We start from the raw sequence: 19,716 nt of genomic DNA, 5'->3' as shown, positions 1-19,716 counted from the left end.
CCTCTCCCCGCCTCCCTCTCCCCGTGCCCGGCCGGGCCATGCCCCCGGCCCGCCCCCGGCCCCGGGCGGGGCTGCCCCGTGCCCGCCCCCGGCCGTCCCACCGAGGTCTGGTCCCAGCCCGGCTCTGGCCGTGCTGGCGCTGGCGCTGCTGGGCGGGGTTCAGTGCCTGGGGCTGGGGTGGTATTGCCGGCTTTTGGCTCCGCCTGGCCCGGCCCCGGCCCCGGCCCCGACCCCGGCCCCGACCCCGACCCCGGCCCCGACACCCACACCCACACCCTCTTTGTCTCTGGCCTCGGAGTCTCTCCAACGCCTGCAGGATCTGACCGGCGATGGAGGGGTGCGCAAGGAGCAGCTGCGCCCCGGCACCGGGCAGCCCGTGCCCCCATCCGCCTCCGTGGCAGGTAGAGCCGGCTCTGGGGCCTCCGGAGCCTCCTGTGGGCTCTGAGAGGTCCCGCGGCCAGGGCTGAACACTCTTGTTAGGGATGTCCCAACTCTCTGGCACAATTTGCCTGAGGAAGCTGTGGTTGCCCCATTCCTGGAAATGTTCAAGGCCATGCTGAGGCAACCTGCTTTAGTGGAAGGTGTTCCTGCTCATGGGCAGGGGGTTGGACTGGATAATCTTCAAGGTCCTTTCCAACCCAAACCATTCCATGATCCTCCAGGGCTGGTGTCCTGGAGTGAGGCTGCCTGAGCTCAGCCTGGCTGCCCGGGGGGGTGCTCTGCAGTAATGTGCCTGAATTCACTGGTAGTTCCCAGTAGCCATCTCCTGAGCAGCTTTTAAATAGGAATTGTTTAGTTTAGCCTGTGTTCAGCAGGACTAAGAATGTGAAAATCCGTGGAAGTGTGGGCTGGAGTGAGGATCTGGTGCTCATCTGTGTCACCTGTGTCTCTGCGTGAGGTTTGGTCTGTGTGGCTGGACCTGAAGTAGGTGCTAAGTGAAACAGGGCAGAGCCTGTTGGGAAAAATCCCCCAAGACTCTAATGTTGACATTCTGGTGGCTGGCAAAGACCACAACGAGGACTTAAAAGCGCTGATATTATACTGCGGTATATTTCTGTTTCAGAGACTGTCTCCTCTCCTTATCAGTATTTTAACACTTGGGATATCCTGTTTTAACTTCTTGTGGCTGACACATTAAATGAAAAGGCATCTTGACCTTGAGGAATGAAGAATTTCTAGGGCCCACCTGTGCTCACAGAGAAGTTTGAAGTTGGAAGGGGTTCCTGAAGTGCAGGGCCCTGGTGCTGTGTCAAGAGAGGCCCATTACAGTGTGTTTTCTGAGACAGAACTGGAGTTACAGATGCTTGGGGTAGCGGTACATTTCCCCCCTTGTTCTTCTTCCCACAGCTCCAGCTTTGGTTAGGGAATTCTTTTTAAATATTTCTGCATATAACTGGGGCATTTTAATTTGCTCAGTTGAAGTTTCCAATTCTTAAAAGTGCAAAATCACACGTCTTAAATAGGTCAGGGCTGTGTCTGGGAATGATGCTAAAACACACAGCAGTTGGCTGCTTGGATATGGCCAGGTTTTTGGTGTAAAACAGAAGGGATTTGCTGCCTCTGCTGTTCTATAGCAGAACAGAAAAGGAGAAGCAGGATAACTGAGTGGTTACAACTCCTGGTGTGCTCCTGATATGCTGTTATGGGATATGAAATCAACCTCTTGCTTTTCCCTTCTCCCCACTCCTCGCTCGTGCTGTACAGTGAAGTACTCTGGCTACCTGGGAAATTGGAATAAGCTCTTCTGTTCAAATGGGAACAGCAAGTATCCAAGGCTGATGAAACTTGGGAAAGGTAGGTTTGAGCCACAAACTTTGTCCTGGGGCTTGGGATTGTATTAAGGCATTTTGGGCCCTGGGGTTGTATTAAGGCATTTCAGTTTAAATGCTGTTTGATGTCTTTAGGTTTTTGAAGCCTTTAACACTTGTTCATGGAGTCCAAGATCCTCCTGGTTCACATGGGAGATGGAATCTGGACCTGCTTACCTTCTGCCTTCGAGTGGTAGGGAGGCGTTTCCTACCTGCCCTCAGGCAGTTTTAAATCTCTTGAGAAGAGATTATGTTTTCCAGGCTGGACAGGCCTTTAAGCATGCTGGTCTAGTAGAAGGTGTTCCTGACTGTGGCAGGGCTTGGACTAGATGATCTCTAAAGCCCCTTCCAATTCATCCCACTGGATTTGCAATGCCACGTGCTCAGTCCCACAGCAGCAGTACCCCTGATAATCCCCTTCTGGAGCAACTGGCTGTTGTAGTTGCTGAGACAGGAACTCCCAGGGATTTTTTTTTTCCTTCAGGCTTAAGGAGAAGTCATTGTTTGGTGTGTGAGGGTGTTGGTGTTCATGAAGCTCACCTGTCCCACCCCTCGTTGTGACAGACATCACAGTGTGGGGGCTGGAGATCGGGCTGCTGTCTATGACCAAAGGAGAGGCTGCGCTGTTCGTCCTCGCTCCAGAATACGCCTATGGCCAGCGGGGCTGTCCTCCCTCCATCCCCCCAAACACCACGGTCCTCTTCAAGGTGGAGGTGTTGGACTTCATAGACTCAGAGGAGTGCGACGCCTTCTTTGAGTTGACTTACGTGAGTTCCTTTAATAAGGCTTGAGACTGAAATCTGGTTCATCAGTCTGATGAACCATCATTGTCCTGTCTCACAGTTGCTGTGGCTTGTGTGTTACATGTGTTCAGGTGAATGCTGGTGCAAGTATCTAGTCCCTGGGCTCACAGCTCTGCTCTGATCCACATGCCTGCCCTTTGTGTCCCTCCATGCCTCCCTCTGTTTGCCCTCCCGTGCAGAGGGAGAAGGCAGGATCTGCCTTTGCTCCTCTGTGCTGAATAGAGTCAGTGGAATGGCTCCCATTTATTTTTAGTTTTACTGGAAACCTCTGGTATGGTTGCACTAGAGGGCACCAACTTCCAGGAATTTCTTTAAGGAACAGTAAGGAGCTGACTGTAACAATCATCTTCAGTCTGCAGTGTCCCAGTGTCCCACCAGTTCTTTGTCTCTGCCTCTTGGCTCCTCTCCCAAGTGCTCCCTCTTTTTTCCTTCCTGGTCAGTTACAGTGCTATTGTTAATTCACCTTTTCATGTCAAGGGCTTTGGGCTGTGGTTGTGGGTGAGTGGAAGCAGAAGCTAAGGGGGGAGCCCCTCCAGCCCCTGCACAGGTAAATTTTCCCCTGGAGCCCTGTGAGGAAACCATGCTTGTTGTGCTCCTTCCTTGCCCACCCATTTTGGCTGACTGACCTCTCTCTGTAGGCTGGTTTCAGCTTGCAGACACAGAAGAAAGCCTGTCCCTCCATTTTTCTTTTTCTTTTTTTTTTTTTTTAAATGATTGTTGGGATTTTTGTTTGCTGTTTGGTGTCTTTGGGAGTGTCAGGCTGTCCCAGAGCTGGCCTGAGGGCAATTAGAGCAATGGAACAAGAAGCTTTGTGCCAGTGGCAGCATTTGTGTTAACTCAGCTGTGTGCTGAAGAAGTTGGGCGGGTTTTAAGAACACATTCCTGCCTTTTTTCAGTCCCACTTTAGGCCTGAGGAGCTTCCTGACCTCTTTACTGGGAATAATCAACACAAGAACACTGTAATGTTTCAGCCTGGCTAGGGAGATACCACATGGTGGTTGCCTGGCTCTGGTAAGGACCTGGCTTCTACTTTGTGAATAGGAGGGGCTGTTCAGGACTGAGTCTGAGTTCTCTGCCTGTTTTCTTTAGTTTGAGCTGAAATTCAGATATTTCTTCATACAGGAACAGCGGGAGAGACTTCCTCTGGAAAAGGTGTTGAAAGTGGCAGCCACAGAGAGAGAGTTTGGCAACTACTTCTTCTATAAGCAGTGCTTCAAGATTGCCAAAGACAGATACAAGAGGGTATGGCACCAGGAAAATGTGGGGTGTGCTTTGGAAAAGCTTAGGTTAGCTCACCACAACAGGTACAGGTTAGAAATCAAATAACTTTATGGTATTTTCCAGGCACAGTTTGTTACTTCAGAACAGGGCTTGCACACCTGGTTTTGTGTGAGCAGCAGTGGTAAATGAAGGCATTGTCACAGAATCATTTTGGCTGGAAAAGCTCTCTGAGACCACCAAGTCCAACTGTTCCCCAGCACTGCCAAGGCCACCACTAACCCATGTCCACAAGTGCCACATCCACAGGGCTGTTAAGTCCCTCCAGGGGTTGGGATTCCACCACTGCCCTGAACAGCCTCTGTGTCAGGGCTGAACAATTTCAGTGAGAAATTGTATCCAACCTGAACCTCCTGTGCTGCAACTTCAGGCTGTTTATCTTGTCCAGCTACCTGGGAACAGAGCCTGATCCCCATCTGGCTGCACCTTCTTGTCCAGGAATTGTAGAGAGTGAGAAGGTGATCCCCTCTAATCCTTTTTCCCAGTCTGAGCCTCTTCAGCTCCCTCTCCCGGCAGGGTAAATGCTCAGTTATTCTCAAGCTGGAAGGCATCTGCTACTTTTTCAGAGGTAGCAGAGGTGATTCAAAGTGGCTTTTGCTTGGATTTTTGAAACAAAAGTAATTTGACTTGCCTTCTTCCCTGGAAGGTATCCATATTTATCTTGTAAGATATCCATATTAGATCTGAGTCCTGGGTCCTTTTTTTTGATTCTTCTGCTTTTCATGGTAAGTTTCTAAACCTGTGGTCATATGGTCAGCATGACTAGTCATGCTGAAAATGCCATGTCCTGTATTTAGAGTTTTGATTGTTACTACTTTTTAGTGACCTAGGTGAACAGAAGTATGGGTGTAGCTGTTGGATGAGATGGATTTCTCAGTTTCCATGATGGATTTGTTGTGCACTGGCTGGTTTTCCCTCTGCTCAGGCACTCTCCATCCTGGGTCGCAGCTCTTCCAGTAAGGCAGAGCAGAGCCAGATCAACGCTTCCAAACTGCTGCTGTTCCTGAATCTCTCACTCACCTACCTGAAACTGGAACGTGCTGACCGAGCTTTGAAATACGGGGAGTTAGCCTTGGAGATGGACCCAGGAAATGCCAAAGCGCTGTTCAGGTGTGGCCAGGTGGGCAAATAACTCATCATGGAACATCCCAGCCTGGCTGTGGAGGGAGCCCAGAGTGAACTGAGGAGACTCTCTGAATTCTGGGCTGTGGTAGTGGTCAAGGTGGTTTGTCTACATCTGCCCTTTTGGAAAGTCTGGCTCTCTGGAAATGTGTCACATGGAGCTTTTCCTGGAGTGTTCCTGAATTACTTTTCTCTGTCGCGGGAAAGTTTGTTTTGGCATGAGGCCTGAAGAAAGGCAGTGGGTCTGTATTTATCTTGTGATGCATCTAATTTCTTTCCATGACAGGCTTGTCTCTACATGAGGGAGTACAGCAAATCCCGGGATTTCCTGGCCAGAGCTCAGTGCATCCAGCCCTTCAACCGTGATATCAACAATGAGCTGAAGAAGTTAGCAAGGTGAGAGCCCTCCTTTCCATACCTGCAGAAGAGAGAGTGTTTGTACAGGCTGTAATACCCATTGAAAAATATTTAAAATATTCAAAAAAACCCAAACTGTTGGGTTAATAATTGACTTGGGAAAACACATGTGGAGAAAACAGCTTGAAACATTTTTCAGGCCCAGAAGCTGCAAGTGAGGAGCTCAGAGCACCCACCCTTTCCATGCATTTGTTTGGTGGAGTGTATGTTTCATGACTTCTGAGTAGATCAGGGTGAGGACAGGGATGTGGGGGCTACTAAAATACCTCACATCCAGTGAAATACACTTGGCTGATAATCCAGCTGGTAATGTTCTCAATAAGTATGATTTTCATTCCCTTTAAGATGTGTTGGTTATTTTCAGCAGTTGCACATGCTTCAATGCACAATACTAATAGTCATTAAAAGTTAATTTCTTGCCATCTTTGAGCTAATAAATGAACATCCCTGAAGATTAACTCTCCCTTTCCCCACAGGCTGAGTTCAGGACTATCCTGACATCTTTAGTCATGCCCCACCCCACCAAAACATGACTAATGCTTGTCTGTGCCTTCATGGTGTGCTTCCTTTGAAATTGCCAAAAGCATTAGCTTTTTCCCAAAAGTGTATGCTGTCCTCTGGCCCTGTTTACTGAGACAGGAGCAATGCTGTCCTCAGCTCTGGAGCTAACAAAGCAGCCCTTGAATACCAACCCTCTTCTGTATGTCAGTGCTAGGCACTTGCAGAAAGGTAGCAGTAACACCTAAAAAGAGTGGTTGGTGCTGCTGGAAAAGCCAGTCTGGTGGGCTGAATGCCTTTTGCCAGGGGATATGTTAGAGGGCTGTTCTGTCCTGTGTATTCACATTGTCTTTAATAGTCTGTCATAACACCAAGTCTGCAAATTTATTCTGTTACTTCTGAAGTACGAAGAGCTTGAAGGCAGTATTAGCTGCTGGTCTGGAAATTTTAAATTAATCTCTTGTATTCATCCTGATCTCCCACTGGGTATGGAGCTACCAAATTGTCCACTGAGGGTGGGGAGTTCTAAACTAGATCTGGCTGGCTGCTCCTGGAGGCTAGTACATGTATAGTGCTAAAGGCCTGATTCTAGAAGCCTCACGTACTCACTTAGATTTGTTTGAAATATGTTGGTAGATAAAAGAGAAATTTTGCTAATGGTGTTTAGGTGCTGTGGCCAGGAAGCAACAAGGCATTTCTGCCTTTGTCAGCTCCAGCTCTCTAGAGAGCAGCACGTTCAGTGAGTTTGTGTGTGTCAGAATTGAGTGCACGTTAAACCACTGTTGTCCTGGAGTTCTGCTTCGCTGCCTGTTAAAACTGGTGTCCTTTTTGCTTTTAACCATGCAATGGCTTGGGTTGGAAGGGACCTTAAAGCTCATTCCACTGTCATGAGCAAAGACTCTTCATCATACCAGGGTGCCTGTTCAGCCTGGCCTTTAACATTTCAGGGATGGGGCAGCCACTCCGGGCAACCTGTGCCAGGGCCTCCCCACTCTCACAGGGAAGAATTCTTTTCCAGTATCCCATCTAACCTTGCCCTCTGGCAGCAGGAAGCCATTCCCTCTTGTCCTTGTGCAAAGTCTATCTCCAGCTCTCCTGGAGCCCCTTTAAGCAGAGGAAGGGATTCTGAGGTCTTCCTGGAGTTCTTTCCAGGTGAACGCCCTTGCTCTTCCAGCCTGTCTTCAGAGCAGAGGGGCTCCAACCTTTGGAGCATCTCCATGGCCTCCTCTGGACTTGCTCCAGCAGCTGTATGTGTTCCTGATGCTGGAGGCAGCACTGCAGGAGAGGTCTTTTGCCTGTGACAAAGAGTGGAATTAGTGTGAAACAGATGAAACAAGTGTTACTGGGTGTTGTTAATGAGGCCTTGCCTCCGGCTAGATGTGTAATGTTACCAGCCTGCCCTTGCCTGAGAACTTGTAGTGTGATCTGACAAATGCTTCAGAAATAGAATATGAATCAAAATCCTGTTCTTAGTGGCTTTTCACTTCCTGAGTACATTTATACTTTGTTAAAAGCTATGTTGTGTGATAATCAGCAAGCTCCCTTTTGCTGTCTAAAACAAAACTTCAGAATGCATCTGTTTACTGGCTGAAACAGGTTCTTGGCAAAATCCTCTGGAGAACAACAGGCAGAATCCAGGGTGAGAGCTATATAGAATGTGTCTAGTTCCAGCTGTGGTGGATTTGGTGCAAATTCTGCTGCTGGATCTAGGAATTCTATTGGAAGGCTTACATTGCATCAAAACCAGAATGAACTATGGTTCTTCCAATATCTGGCATTAATCTGTTCCTCCAAACAAGGGGCTCCTGGATTTCCTGCTGTCATAGGTGTGGGAATGTGCCAGCTACAGGTGGGCATGCTTGGTCAGCAACTGTGAGATTTACCCGGAGAGATTTGTTGTGCTGGGATTTCATACCCTCTGAGGATCTGGGCCCCAAGGATGCTGAGGGCTGGGGCTGAGAGAACCTGAGTCAGCCTCCCACTGGGGCTGGTTCTAGTGTGTTGCACAAAACCCTTTGCTTTTGGCCTTATATGGCAGCAGATGCAGGAAAGCAGAACTCATGGGCAGCCACTGATCCCTGGAACAGTGTTCCTAAACTGAGTCAGCCTGCAGCTCAGGGATTCCTTACCAGTGAGGTGAGAGCACAGTGAGCAGAGGATGCTGTGCTTGGAGAGGTTCACATGGGGCAGACTGCGTAGCTTTTGCCATCCTTTCACATTGGCAAGGAAGAGAGAACAGAGGAGGATACATCTGCTTGTCATTCGCTTAGTCCAGGTACAAATCCCTGCTGTCTCCTTCCCATCCTCTGCCCAGATCCTATATCCATGGTAGATATCCTGCTGTATGGTTGTTGAACAGTGTCTCCTGGGTGCTAAAAGAACTTTCATAAAGACACACAAAAGTATCCTACAGCACACAGGTGGGCTTCCTCCTCACTGCCCCATGTTTCCAGAACTAGTGTAGAAAGCACCTGTCTCACAGAAGGCAGGTGATCTAATTAGTCCCAAGCAGAGCAGAGATCCAAGGTCTGGGGTGAGGCATGACATTTCCAGCTCTCTTTCCCTGACATTGCAGAAAGAAGGGCTTGGAGGAGCTGTGTCTCTGCTGCCAGCACAATTTTCCATTATGTTAATTTATTTATATCCAGAAAATGACGTTATTTTCAGATTGTGACACTGAGGGTGGCACAGACAGTCTCCAGCCCCTGACGCCATCCCGTGCTCTACTTTGCAGATACTACAAGGAGTACATGGAAATGGAGAAAGAAATGTGCTGCCAGATGTTTGACTCTCTCAATTCTTATGGCTGAGAAGAAATCAAGGTAACCAGGTTTTGAAAAGGGTGAACTCTAACAAAATCTGTGATACCTGTAGTGTTCTCAGGTGGGGAACCTGCTTCTCTTCTGCGGGGTGGGCTTTTGGAGGCAGAATGGAAAGTGGTGGGAGTGTGTGGAGAAGAAGGGCAGGATGGTGGGGTGGAATACTGCTACATCGTCACCTTGAAGAATCTTTCCTGTGAGGCAAAGCATGTGTGGGACAGAGACCTGAAACTGGCAGCAGTTGAGTAAGTTTGGCTTGTTGTTTCCTGTGCTGCTCATCCCAGCTGTTCCTGGTCAGAGCCAGGGGCTGAAATAGCTCTTTAGTCTTGTTTCTCTGCCAATTAAAAGAAGGGGGGGTGGGGGGAAGAAAATTCCTGTCAAACTTAAAAATTGGATTTCCTCCTCCCCTCCAGCACTTCTCTCTGGAGCTGTTGGAATGCCTCACTTCAGAAAAATCTAAATATTTTATTTCTGGTGGTTTTTTTAAGTATTAAAAAAGTCTGTTTGGATAGAAAATTTCCAAGTAGATGTTTTGGACTCTTTAAAGCCTTAAATCTTCTAGCAAAATTGACAGGTTTATAAATGCACAAAGGATCTTTGATCCTTCTTTTTTTCCTCAAAATCTTCAGGGGCGTGCAAGCAGGAGCAGAAATCTTTTCTGGTCTCTTGCTTTGGGGGAAACCCTAGGGAAAGAATTCTGGAAAATGACAAAATCCTTCTGTCATGAACCATCCCCAGCTCAGGGTCATCAGTTTGCTGCTGTCGTCTCTCCTGCAATACAGACAGTACCTTTTGCTAGCAGAAAATGAATATTGGCAGACTTTCCATCAGCTCTGGTGTTTTAAGTTGTCTCTTTGTGCTTGTGAGGAAGGTAAGGCAGTATTTGAGGAAGAGATTGGATTGAATGCTGCTTCCTGAAGGAACACAGCCTTCTCCTGACTGGACATGACTCCTTGTAGAGTCTTTACCCTTCCTGCTGCCCCTGTGCTCCGGTCCAAGCTGGGCATGTGACCTCAAAGCACAACTGATCCTGCCCTGGGTTTGGGATGGGACTTACTAAGTGTGTTAGCAGGTGCCTGCCCCCAGGAAAGGAGCTCTGAGAGGGGATGTAAGACTGATGAGGTCTTGTGCAGAAAGTCTGTGGCTCTAGATTTGGCAAGAGGCTCTGATTTTCCACTTGCTGTGTTTCAGGAAGTTGGAGTTTGGAAGCATATAGGACCTTGGGTCTCATCCCTGGTGGTGTCTGACCAGGGAAGCTCTTGTGAGCGTCTGGGATCACCTGGGCCTGGTTTGTGGTGGGAGTCGGGGTGATTGTCAGGAAGGTTATGTGGCTACTTGTTTCCCAGAAAGCATCTTGTGAAGATGCTCATTTCCACACATCTGGTGTAAGTAAAACCAGTGATTTTGGTAAGAGGAGACTGAGAAGTACAAAGGAAAAGGGCAAAATCTGTCCTGTAGGCAAGCTTAAGTGCTGGGCTGAACTGCTTACCAGCCAATTTATCCACTGACTCCTGTGTGTGGAGTTGTCCCACCTTACACAGCTGATGGACAGCTGTCAGTCAAAAATATGTCCAAGCTTCCTTGAAGTTGATTTTTGTTGCAGCATTAAAAGGAAACTAAGTCTCCCAGATGAACATAAATCACTGAGGCCCAAACAAAAATCTACTATTCATTCATGGCAAAAGAAGTCCTTTGCTGGAGGAGGTTCCTGCAGGACCCTGTGTGAGCTGAAGGTTGGGCTGCTGCTTTAAAACTTCATTATACATTCAGAGAGGAGCAAAGCAGTTCCAGCAGGAGCTCCTGCTCCCTGTCAAAGACTCTGGGAATTAGTCTGAATTGAGGCAGCACATTCTTTAATGCTTTCCAACAGCTTCGTACCAATTAAGTTTAGGGTACAGGCTGTACTGGGGCAGTTTGGCAGGCCCGCTTCATCTGTTCTCTTAGACACTGAGTGAAGAGATGGCTGGAAATGCTGTCTGCAGTCTGTGGTTCATGGACCAGTGGAATCATAAAAGTTACAGAAAACCTCCTTATATACCAGTTGACAGGTGCTTGTGGAGCCCTGAGCTGACCTGTGGTCCAGCTCCTGAGTGGCTCAGAGCTGTAATAGTAGTATCTCTTCCCTCTTGAACAAGCTGCATCCATCCCTTGCTTCAGAGCTCTTTCCAAGCTCAGACTGCTATGCCTTAGCTGAACCCTGCTGTGTTCCAGGAGCACAGTTAATTTCTCTGTACTGAATAATCCACGGCTGTTTTGTATAATTACAGTCAAACCTGGGTGTACCTGAACATCTTCCTTCTGCCTGATATTTTTGCAAGGGATTTTTTAGTGGTAAGACAAGGGCGAATGACTTTAAGCTTTAAGGACTTTAAGAGGGAAGATTCAGATTGGATATAGGGAGGAAATTCTTTCCTCCTGTGAGGGTGAGGAACTTTCCTACCACTGAGAGTGGTGAGAGGCTGGCACAGGTTGCCCAGAGGAACTGGAGCTGTGCCATCTCTGGAAGTGTTCAAGGCCGGGCTGGATGTGGCTCTGAGCACCCTGGTCTAGTGGAAAATGGCCCTGTCCATGGCAGGGTGTGAAACCAATGGTTTTTAAGGTCCTCTCCAACCCAGACTATTCCATGATTTTTGTATCCCCTGCCAGCTGTAGAGCCTAGTTCTTCTGATTGCCACAAACATCTTGCTCAGAACACATTTCCTACCTTTTCAATGGAATTTTGGGTCAGAATAGATCTTCCCTTTGGCAAAATGCAAGGCTGCTTGTGGTGCTTCTTGGGGGAATTCAGAAGTACTCAGAGGGAGACAGAAGCACAAACTCCTTTTTAAATCCATCCTGCTGCAGTTCCTTCTAAATGCCTTGGGTCTCAAGCTGGCCCCTCTGAGGGTTTGGTTTATTTATCTGTCTCTGTTTCCTTTGTGTGGTGCAGGTATGTAGAGCCTAATTTCCTGGGATGTGCAGAGCTTGAAGTCCTCCTTGGTGTCCCCTAAACTGCAGAATGGTGGGCTGAGGCCTCTGGCTTTTTGGAACTTTTTGTTTTGATTGAAAGACCTATCAGGAAAAAAAAAAGAACTTTCCCATTGTTGTGTTGCTGTGGACTCTCTCTCATAAGAGAACTAAATCATGAGGACTGGGGACGACTTCCCTAGGAATGTCTGGATTCTAGTAGAGGGTCCTTGGTGATAGTTCTGTCCCAGGAGGATGAGTCTCTGCACTCTTATTTTCATTTATAGATGAGCCAGAGTTGAAATCTTGTCTCTAATATGTACCTCAGCTCAGTACACAGGAGAAGTGGTCCCAGGATTTTGGAACACACAGGGAGATGTTCCAGTGAAAACAAACAATACTGAAATTATGACAGGAAACAGTAACTTTGAGGTCAAACTGGTTATTGCCATGAATAGCAAGTTCTACCAATTCTGGAGGCATTAATGGTGAGAATTGGCTTCAGAACTGAGGCTGTGTCACCAGGTAGAAATGACTGTAATTGGGCTTAAAATCAGCAACAGTTGCCAGTTGAACTGACCTACTAAGCTGCAGGAGAGTTGCAAATAAACTGAGAAGTCTGTGCATAACACAATCAAACTTCTGCCTTGGGAAAGCTCCAGACTTGGGATAAACAGCAACTTGCTTCTTCCCCTCCTGCTCTCTCTTATTCCTGAGCAGAGCTGAAATGTCCCTCCTGCTGATTTTGTCCCTCCCCACTGCGGCTGAACAACAGAGAACCAGTGATTCACTGCTCATTTAGAATATGCAAATTCCTGTCCCACTGAGGTGTCCTGTGCTGCGGAGGAAATTGTTAAATCTGCTTTCTGCTGAGCCTTGCCAGGTGAGGGGGAAGGCTTGAAGTAGGACTTAATTAAGCATTCTCCTTGTTAAGCAAAGGAAGGAGAAAGGCTTTAATTAGGTTGTTTTCCTTCCAGCTCTCTCCTCTTCTAGCATCTTGCACTTTCTTCTGAGGATTTCTGCAGTTCCTGCCTGCAGTAGTAACTATAACACCTCTCTGGAAGGATCCTGTGCTCTGATCTCTTCTGGAAACTGAAGAAATTACTGTGGCACCTGGTTTTAGGGATCCCTGATATGCTTTCCTAGGCGACATACTGGATATGGGTCTGGATGCACTAGGTCTGGCTTTGCCCAGACTGGGAGGTCTGGCCAGGATTTAGAAGCCACAAAGTGATGTGAAATGGAAAGGACAGAGACCTGTGCAATATCCCAGTGTCCCACTGTGCCTGTCCTTCAATCCTCCACCACCAGATTTAACAATTTCCTCCGCAGCACAGGACACCTCAGTGGAATCACTGAATCACAGAGTTGTTAAGGTTGGAAAAGCCCTCTAAGATCACAGAGTCCACCTGTTTCCCCAGCACTGCCAAGACCACCTCTAACCCGTGTCCCAAAGTGCCACATCCACACATCTCTTAAACCCCTCCAGGGATGGACACTCTCCAACTGATCTGGGCAGTTGTGTCAGTGCCTGGCCAACCATCCTGTGAAAAAAAAGTCCAGAATATCCAAACTAAACTTCCCCTGGCACAGTTTGAGGCTCTTCCTTCTTGCCCTGTCCCTGTTCCCTGGGAGCAGAGCCCGACCCCCACCTGGCTGCCCCCTCCTGTCAGGGAGCTGTGCAGAGCTGGAAGGTGCCCCCCGAGCCTCCTTTTCTCCAGGCTGCTCCATATTGGAGTGTCTTTCCCAGCTCCCTCAGCTGCTCCATATTGGAGTGTCTTTTCCATCATCAGCAGCACAGAGCACCTGATGGAATTGGGGGCTGTATCCCTGCTGGAACAGCATCTGGACACTAGCGGCTGTGTGGCAGCCACACTTTGACAGCAGGTGATGGTTTTGGCTGTCAGCACCAGGAAGTCCCCACAAGGGCTCCATATTTAGGGAATGAGCTTTTGGAAAGTCTTTTTGCTTCAGATGCAGGGAGTGTCTTGGCACTGTTGAGAGTTGGTTTGCAGAGCTCAAGAGTTATTTCCAGTAAGGATAGACATGACCTTACTGTGTCTCTTGTGCAGCCCACCCTGCTTTATCAGGGGCTGTTGATTCCATAGAATGCTGAACATTATTGTCATAGAGGTTATCTGAGCACTTGAATGACTGGGAGCTGCTCTGAGGATCAGTTTCAGCCCCCACTTGCTGGGTGAAGTCCTTCCTGGGCCAGAAGTGTGTGTTGAAGAGTTCATCACTTCTTTCACCTTCCCATGGTCATTGCTCTTATGAGACCTCTTGCTCTCTGAACAAGAACTTTTGTTGCTTTGGTTGGGTGCTGTTTTAAGGGTTTGGGTTGTTTTTTTTGGTTTTTTTTTAAGGTGTGCTTGGGCAAGAGCTCTGCTTTATGTTCTTTCTTCTTGCTTTATGTATCCTTGTCTAATCCCAGATCTAAGCAGACTTCACAGCTCTTCCTTCCATCACTTAGGTTTGGAATGGTAGTGCATGTCATCAGCATTCAGGGCCTTTGGAGTCAAGACTTGTTACAGATCTCTGGAGAATTCCTCCTGCTACAGAGTGTCTATCTAGCATACATGCAGCTCTTGGAACTCACTGTGGATCTTCTGCAGAGCTGAGAATCTTGGTAAATTGACTTGGAAAAAGTGTCTTGAGGAAAAAAATGTGTGTAAGTGCAGATCTTGAGGTGGCAATTGACGTTTATGTAGCTTGGCTCTAGAAAAGATGAGCAGCGTATCTGTTCCTTCCGCTTTCCTCTGTGGATTTGGGCATCTGTGATGGGGCTCTGACTTTGGATGTGGGGAGGGTGAGTGTCTATGCTTGTGTGCTGCCGTGCTCTGAGAACATATCCACAGCCACCTCCACCATTGGAGTGGCCACTTGAAGCCTCACAGCTGGACATCCCTAAAGAGCACTTGGAGAGAAAAGAGGAGGGAATGCCTGACTGCAGAGCCACTTCCACAAAGAGCATATAAATGGTCCCTAATTAGGGAATTTTCTCCCGAAGGCATGTCACCTGCTCAGAGGAATCTCCCTGGGATGGCAATGCCTCATGCCCAGATAAATCAGGACAGGCTGGTGTTGTAAATAGCTGTTCCTCTCTTGGTGTCAGGGTGATTGCCCAGCACATAATGTTATCAGCTGCTGAGAGCACCCTAGTGCTGCTGGAATTTCATTTCAGTACTCCAGAGCACTGCAGCCTGGCAGGGACCTCTCGTGGAGTCCATGAGATTGTTCCTTCGTGATCGCAGTGGTTTTTCTCCAGTGTCAGTGCCTGTGGGACTGGTCAGGCTCCGAGTGAAGAGCACTTCTCAGGCAGCTGCTGTTCACGGTTTTGGCTCTTTGCTGATGTGTGCACATAACATCTGCTTTCCCAGCCAGGCTCATGTGGAGCTGCGGTGTTAGGATGTGCTTTATCCTTCTGGCTACTGAGTCACAACTTCCCTTCCTTTCTTCTCCATGCTCAGTTGTAAATTCCATTTAGATCTGAACAGAAGCATTGAAGAGGAGGTGTTCTGTTTCCCCTAAGAGAGGAGGCTGCATTTCTCTGAATATCCTTTGAGGTCAATTTCTGAGATGTGAAAGCTTTCTAGACTGCCACCACCAAGCTGATTTCTTGGATTCTTGCCTTGAGGAGCGCTCTTCTCACTGAGGGTTATCCCAGTGCAGCACTCTGGGAGCTACTGCCTCAAGGCATGGGAGGCAGTGAGGGCTGAACTGGCAGGAGCAATGTTTAAGTGCACAATTCTGAGTTTTCCAGTTTCCTCGTGTTTTGACAGGAACTTTTATCTGCTGTGTTTGGTGCCTCCCTACAGTCCTTCTAGAGATGGAGGCAGGAAAGGGGGAGCTGGGGAAGATGCACCCGCAGGGTTTTTTTAATGCAGAAAAGCAGCTTAAACAAATTGTAAAGTCTTACTTAAGCATTAACTGTTAATTGTGGCTTTAATGCAGAGTAAAGGTGATATATTTATATCATAATTATGATTATAAATGACCCGTGACCTGGTGTGTTACTCCCTATGAATTGAGGATCAGCTTTGTAGTTCCAAAGGATGAGTTAAAGTAGCTGAGACCAACAGGCTTGTGTGTGACCTTTGAAATCTGAATGTGCCTTGCTGGATTTCATGACTGAGTTGCTGTCAACCTGCTGTAGTGAAGGAAACAAATCTTGGAGCAGGCTTCTGGTTGGAGTGTGCTGTTCTACTCCATCCAGGAGTAGCACTGGTGTTGAACCCCCTCCAGCTACTATGTCTGCTGGGTCCTGTGATTCCCCTCCACTTCTCTTCTGATTGTGGAGCCATTTGGTGGAAATGAAAGAGACAAACTGATCAAACACTCCCTGAAATGGCTTTAGGATTTCAGTTTGAATTTTTATTTAATTAGCTTCATGTAAAGACTTTATTACTTCAATTAGCAGCCATGAAACCAGAAACCTCTTGGTCTGATCCTTTATTTTCCTGGTGTACAGGAAGCCTCAGTCAGCCGCAGGCTCACTCCAAATTAGACACCCCAAACCCCAGCTAACAGCTGATGGGAACACCCAGTGATCAGCTTTGAAGTATTCCTGTTGGGAACATGTGAAGGAACTGCTTTGTGGGGATGGGATTAGACTGATAAGGAGCAGAGTGGAAGTCAGTTGTATTTTAGGAGGAGCAAGGATGCTTTAGTTTAACAATGCAGAGAACACTGTAGCACATCAAGAATAAGGATTCCTTTTTCCCACTTGAAGCCTTTCTTTCCTTCTCCTGGTTGAAAGAACATTCTGCTGTGAACTGGAGAAATTATTTAGGTGTTTTTCTGATTCATTTTCAAAGATATTTGCTGAAGTGTCCTTCAGTAATTTTCCTTCTTTCTGGACTTCCTATCCCCCTTTTCCTGGAAAGTGCTGCCAGCCTGGATTGACAACTGATATCTTGTGTGTCAGGAACCTCGTGTACCCCCAAAGTTCTGGAAGGTTTGGCAGTACAAGGGGGCCTGTTAAACAAAGCTGTACCATGGGATTTGGTGAGTGCACTAACTCCCAGTTTGTAGTAGGCTGGAAGTCTCCTGTGTTTCTGACAGTATTAAAAGTTCCTCAACTCTTTTATGCTTTTAGTATCCCAAACTTTAAATTGGGGACAGCCCTTGTAAGAAGCACATTGTACTGACTCAGACCCAGTTTTCTGGCAGGGTGGCCCTTTGTCATGGGTTCTGTGTGGCTCTGAGCCCATGGACTGATGATCCCACTGCTCCAGGATCATCAGAGGGACATGAGTCATTGGGGGTGGGCTGGAGGGTCTTGATGTTCCTCAAAGCCCCAGTTATCCCGTGATCCTGTGGTGCCTTTCAAGGATGTATAATGAATGAGGTGTGGATTTTGAGCATCATGTGATGCTTCATCTTCTCTTTTAGTCTATAAAGAAGCTATTTCCCTCACAGTTCTTGGGGGTTTTTTTGCCTCCTGGTTAGCAGCCTGTAACTCAATATCCTCTAAGGAACAGGCTTTCCTATTTTGCTACCAGTAATTTGATTTACATGTGTTGGAATGGTCACTGCAGCTGAGCTGGCTGTGCCAGCTGTGGTAGCATGCAGATGCTGGAAGAGTATAAAAATAGGTTTGGGCTTCTGGTATTCCTGAGCTGTGAGCAGGTCATGCACCTTTTGGATGGGATCCTTTGCTACTCAGAGCTCCTGTAGGAGACAGATACTGGTTTGTTCTGGGGAAAGTTTCTAAGGATTTTCTTGGGTTTTCATTTATTCTATTTTTCCTTCTGCTGGTAATCCTATGGATGAGAGAGGGACAAATACTGTTCCAACAGTATTTTGGTGTCTTTTGTGCTCACAAATTGGGGAAATACTTCCAGTAGGAGTTTTTCTGTGTTGGTGTTTGAGAGGAGCCACTGGCAGCTACATGACGAACAGCAGGATGTGACCTGTGGCACCAGACACAGGGGAAGGTGCTGATTGTGTCTGAGCACTAGGGAGGTGAAGGTGCCGCTTCTGCCGGAGCTGAGGGAAAGCCCACCTGGGAGAGGCACTGGAGGAGGAGCAGGGGAGCTTTTGGCAACAAGGTCAGTGAAGCCATTAGAAGGTGAGGTAGGTGAGCCAAGTCCTGATCAGTGACCAGAGAGGTTCCCCTTTCAAATTTAGAGCTGAGGAGAGAGGAATCACCACTTAAAAGCAGTCCTGATTCTTACCCAGAACAAGCTGATGCTGCACCAAGGTACAGATTTCCTTCTGGTTACCCTAAAGAAGGGAAGGTATGGGTGGAGGCTGAGATGAAATAAAGAAGTTTTGCTGGATGTGGAAATTGTCATTTCCCTTGCCAGGGCTTCAAGACTGTCAAGGACCTAACTGCGAGTGATGGGCTGAGGTAAACAATTGCCCAAAGTGCTGGGGGTGCTCTGTGATCCATTGCTGGGATGCTGCCAGATAGCCAAGCCTTCCAGTGCTCCTGTCCTGCAACAGGAAGGAGCTCGGAGCAGGGAAGTACAGGGAGAAGCAATAGGAATCTGGGTTTAGGAGAAATTCCTGTGTCTCATAGAAGATTCACTTTCTCCCAAAGGCAGAGTAAGTATCCAGGCTTCAGTTTCCCCAAAGCAGGAAAAGTGTAAGTGATGGGAAGCATGGATGACCCTGTGTAGAAAAGGAAGTGGCCCAAGGAGTGCTCTGGGTGTTTCCCTGATGGGGGCTGGCTTGTTTTTAGTTTTTGTCACTTAATACTCTGTTTTCTCCAAGTCTTTCATGAGGAAGTTGAATGGATTTTGAGGGGATTTCAAATGTGTTTGTTCCACTTGTGTTTGTTCCACTTGTGCTAATCTGTGGAATTCTAGGTGTTTCTTTCAGGGCCACTGGAGGTGTGTGCTGGTAATCATGGATCATTGAGAGCTGAAATTCAATAAATTGTGCAAGTGATGCTGGGGAAGCACTGACTGTGATACTTTGTCGTCCTAGGACTGTTGCAGCTGTCCACTTTTTGGCACATGGAGATCTCAGCATCACATACAAGTTTTCGGAAAAGGAGCAGAAACACTGTCTTACTTCAAAGACTGAAGGTTCAGTGTTTATACACAACCTCATTTTCCCAAAGTTTTGTTTGTTTGCTATGTTTTGAGGCAGTTTCCAGAATAATTTAATCTGTGCTGTTGGAGAGAGGAATGGGTCTGTGTAAATTCCTTCTCTTCTCCCATGCACGCTGTTTGAAGAAAACTCTTTCCTCATGTCCTGCCTCTTGCAGATAGATTCCAGGCTGCTTTCAGAGAATTTGTAAGTGGGAAGAGGATGCCATGAAGTTTTCTATTTACACAGGTTGTTCTTAAAAAAAAAAAAGTTTGATATTTTTGTTCTGAGGAAATAAACCAACCTGAACACTAAAGCTGTCAGGACTTGTGCCAATTTATTGCACAAATAAAAGTGATTGCAAGAGTGATTAGTGCCTGAAGGAGCTGGAATTTGGAATGGGGTCTGTACAGCTGGCTCCCTTTGTGGGCGACTGGTTGTTGTACTCTGTTTTGGCTGAATGTTCCTGTGAATGTTGATGCTAGATCTAAAATTGCTGAATATTACCAGCTTTGGAGCAAACTCTAGAACTCTGTGTGCTCACATGAGGCTGTGGCTGGGATTGAATAAATGCAGAGTCAGAGATGCTCTGAGAGCTGGAGTCCCTCTGCTCTGGAGCCAGGCTGGGAGAACTGGGGTGTTCACCTGCAGAAAGCTCTAGGCAGACCTTAGAGCCTCTTCCTCTGTGTAAAGAGGCTCCAAGAGAGGTGGAGATAGACTTTGGACAAGGAGGTGGAGTAACAAGACAAGGAGGAATGGCTTCCTGTTGATAGAGGGCAGGGTTAGATGGGATGGTGGGAAGAAATTCTTCCCTATGAACTTTATGAGGCCCTGGCACAGCTTGCCCAGTGAAACCGTGGCTGCCTCTGGATCCCTGGAAGTGTCCAAGGCCGGGCTGGTGCTAAGAGCACCCTGGTCCAGTGAAGTGTCTCTGCCCATGGCAGGGGGTGGAACAAGATGAGCTTTAAGGTCCCTCCCAACCCA

The 19,716-nt window shown here is 47.6% G+C and overlaps 1 protein-coding gene across 1 annotated transcript in view; it reads left to right on the top strand.

Annotated features, from left to right (window-relative positions):
- Nucleotides 1-19,036, top strand: part of FKBP6 (FKBP prolyl isomerase family member 6 (inactive)) — a 21,001-nt gene extending 1,965 nt beyond the window's left edge. The window contains exons 2-9 of the mRNA XM_039732903.1: nucleotides 118-401; nucleotides 1,705-1,794; nucleotides 2,373-2,575; nucleotides 3,734-3,853; nucleotides 4,815-5,009; nucleotides 5,298-5,407; nucleotides 8,661-8,748; nucleotides 18,628-19,036. Coding sequence (XP_039588837.1) covers nucleotides 118-401; nucleotides 1,705-1,794; nucleotides 2,373-2,575; nucleotides 3,734-3,853; nucleotides 4,815-5,009; nucleotides 5,298-5,407; nucleotides 8,661-8,736 — 1,078 coding nt within the window. The 3' untranslated portion in view covers nucleotides 8,737-8,748; nucleotides 18,628-19,036. The remainder of the gene's footprint in view (nucleotides 1-117; nucleotides 402-1,704; nucleotides 1,795-2,372; nucleotides 2,576-3,733; nucleotides 3,854-4,814; nucleotides 5,010-5,297; nucleotides 5,408-8,660; nucleotides 8,749-18,627) is intronic.
- Nucleotides 19,037-19,716: the final 680 nt, after the last annotated feature.

The sequence above is a fragment of the Passer montanus genome, unplaced genomic scaffold (genome assembly GCF_014805655.1).
Source record: "Passer montanus isolate IOZ18808 unplaced genomic scaffold, ASM1480565v1 scaffold81, whole genome shotgun sequence".
Taxonomy (NCBI): domain Eukaryota; kingdom Metazoa; phylum Chordata; class Aves; order Passeriformes; family Passeridae; genus Passer; species Passer montanus.
Note: the sequence above shows the minus strand (reverse complement) of the source record. Positions and strands in the feature narration are given on the sequence as shown.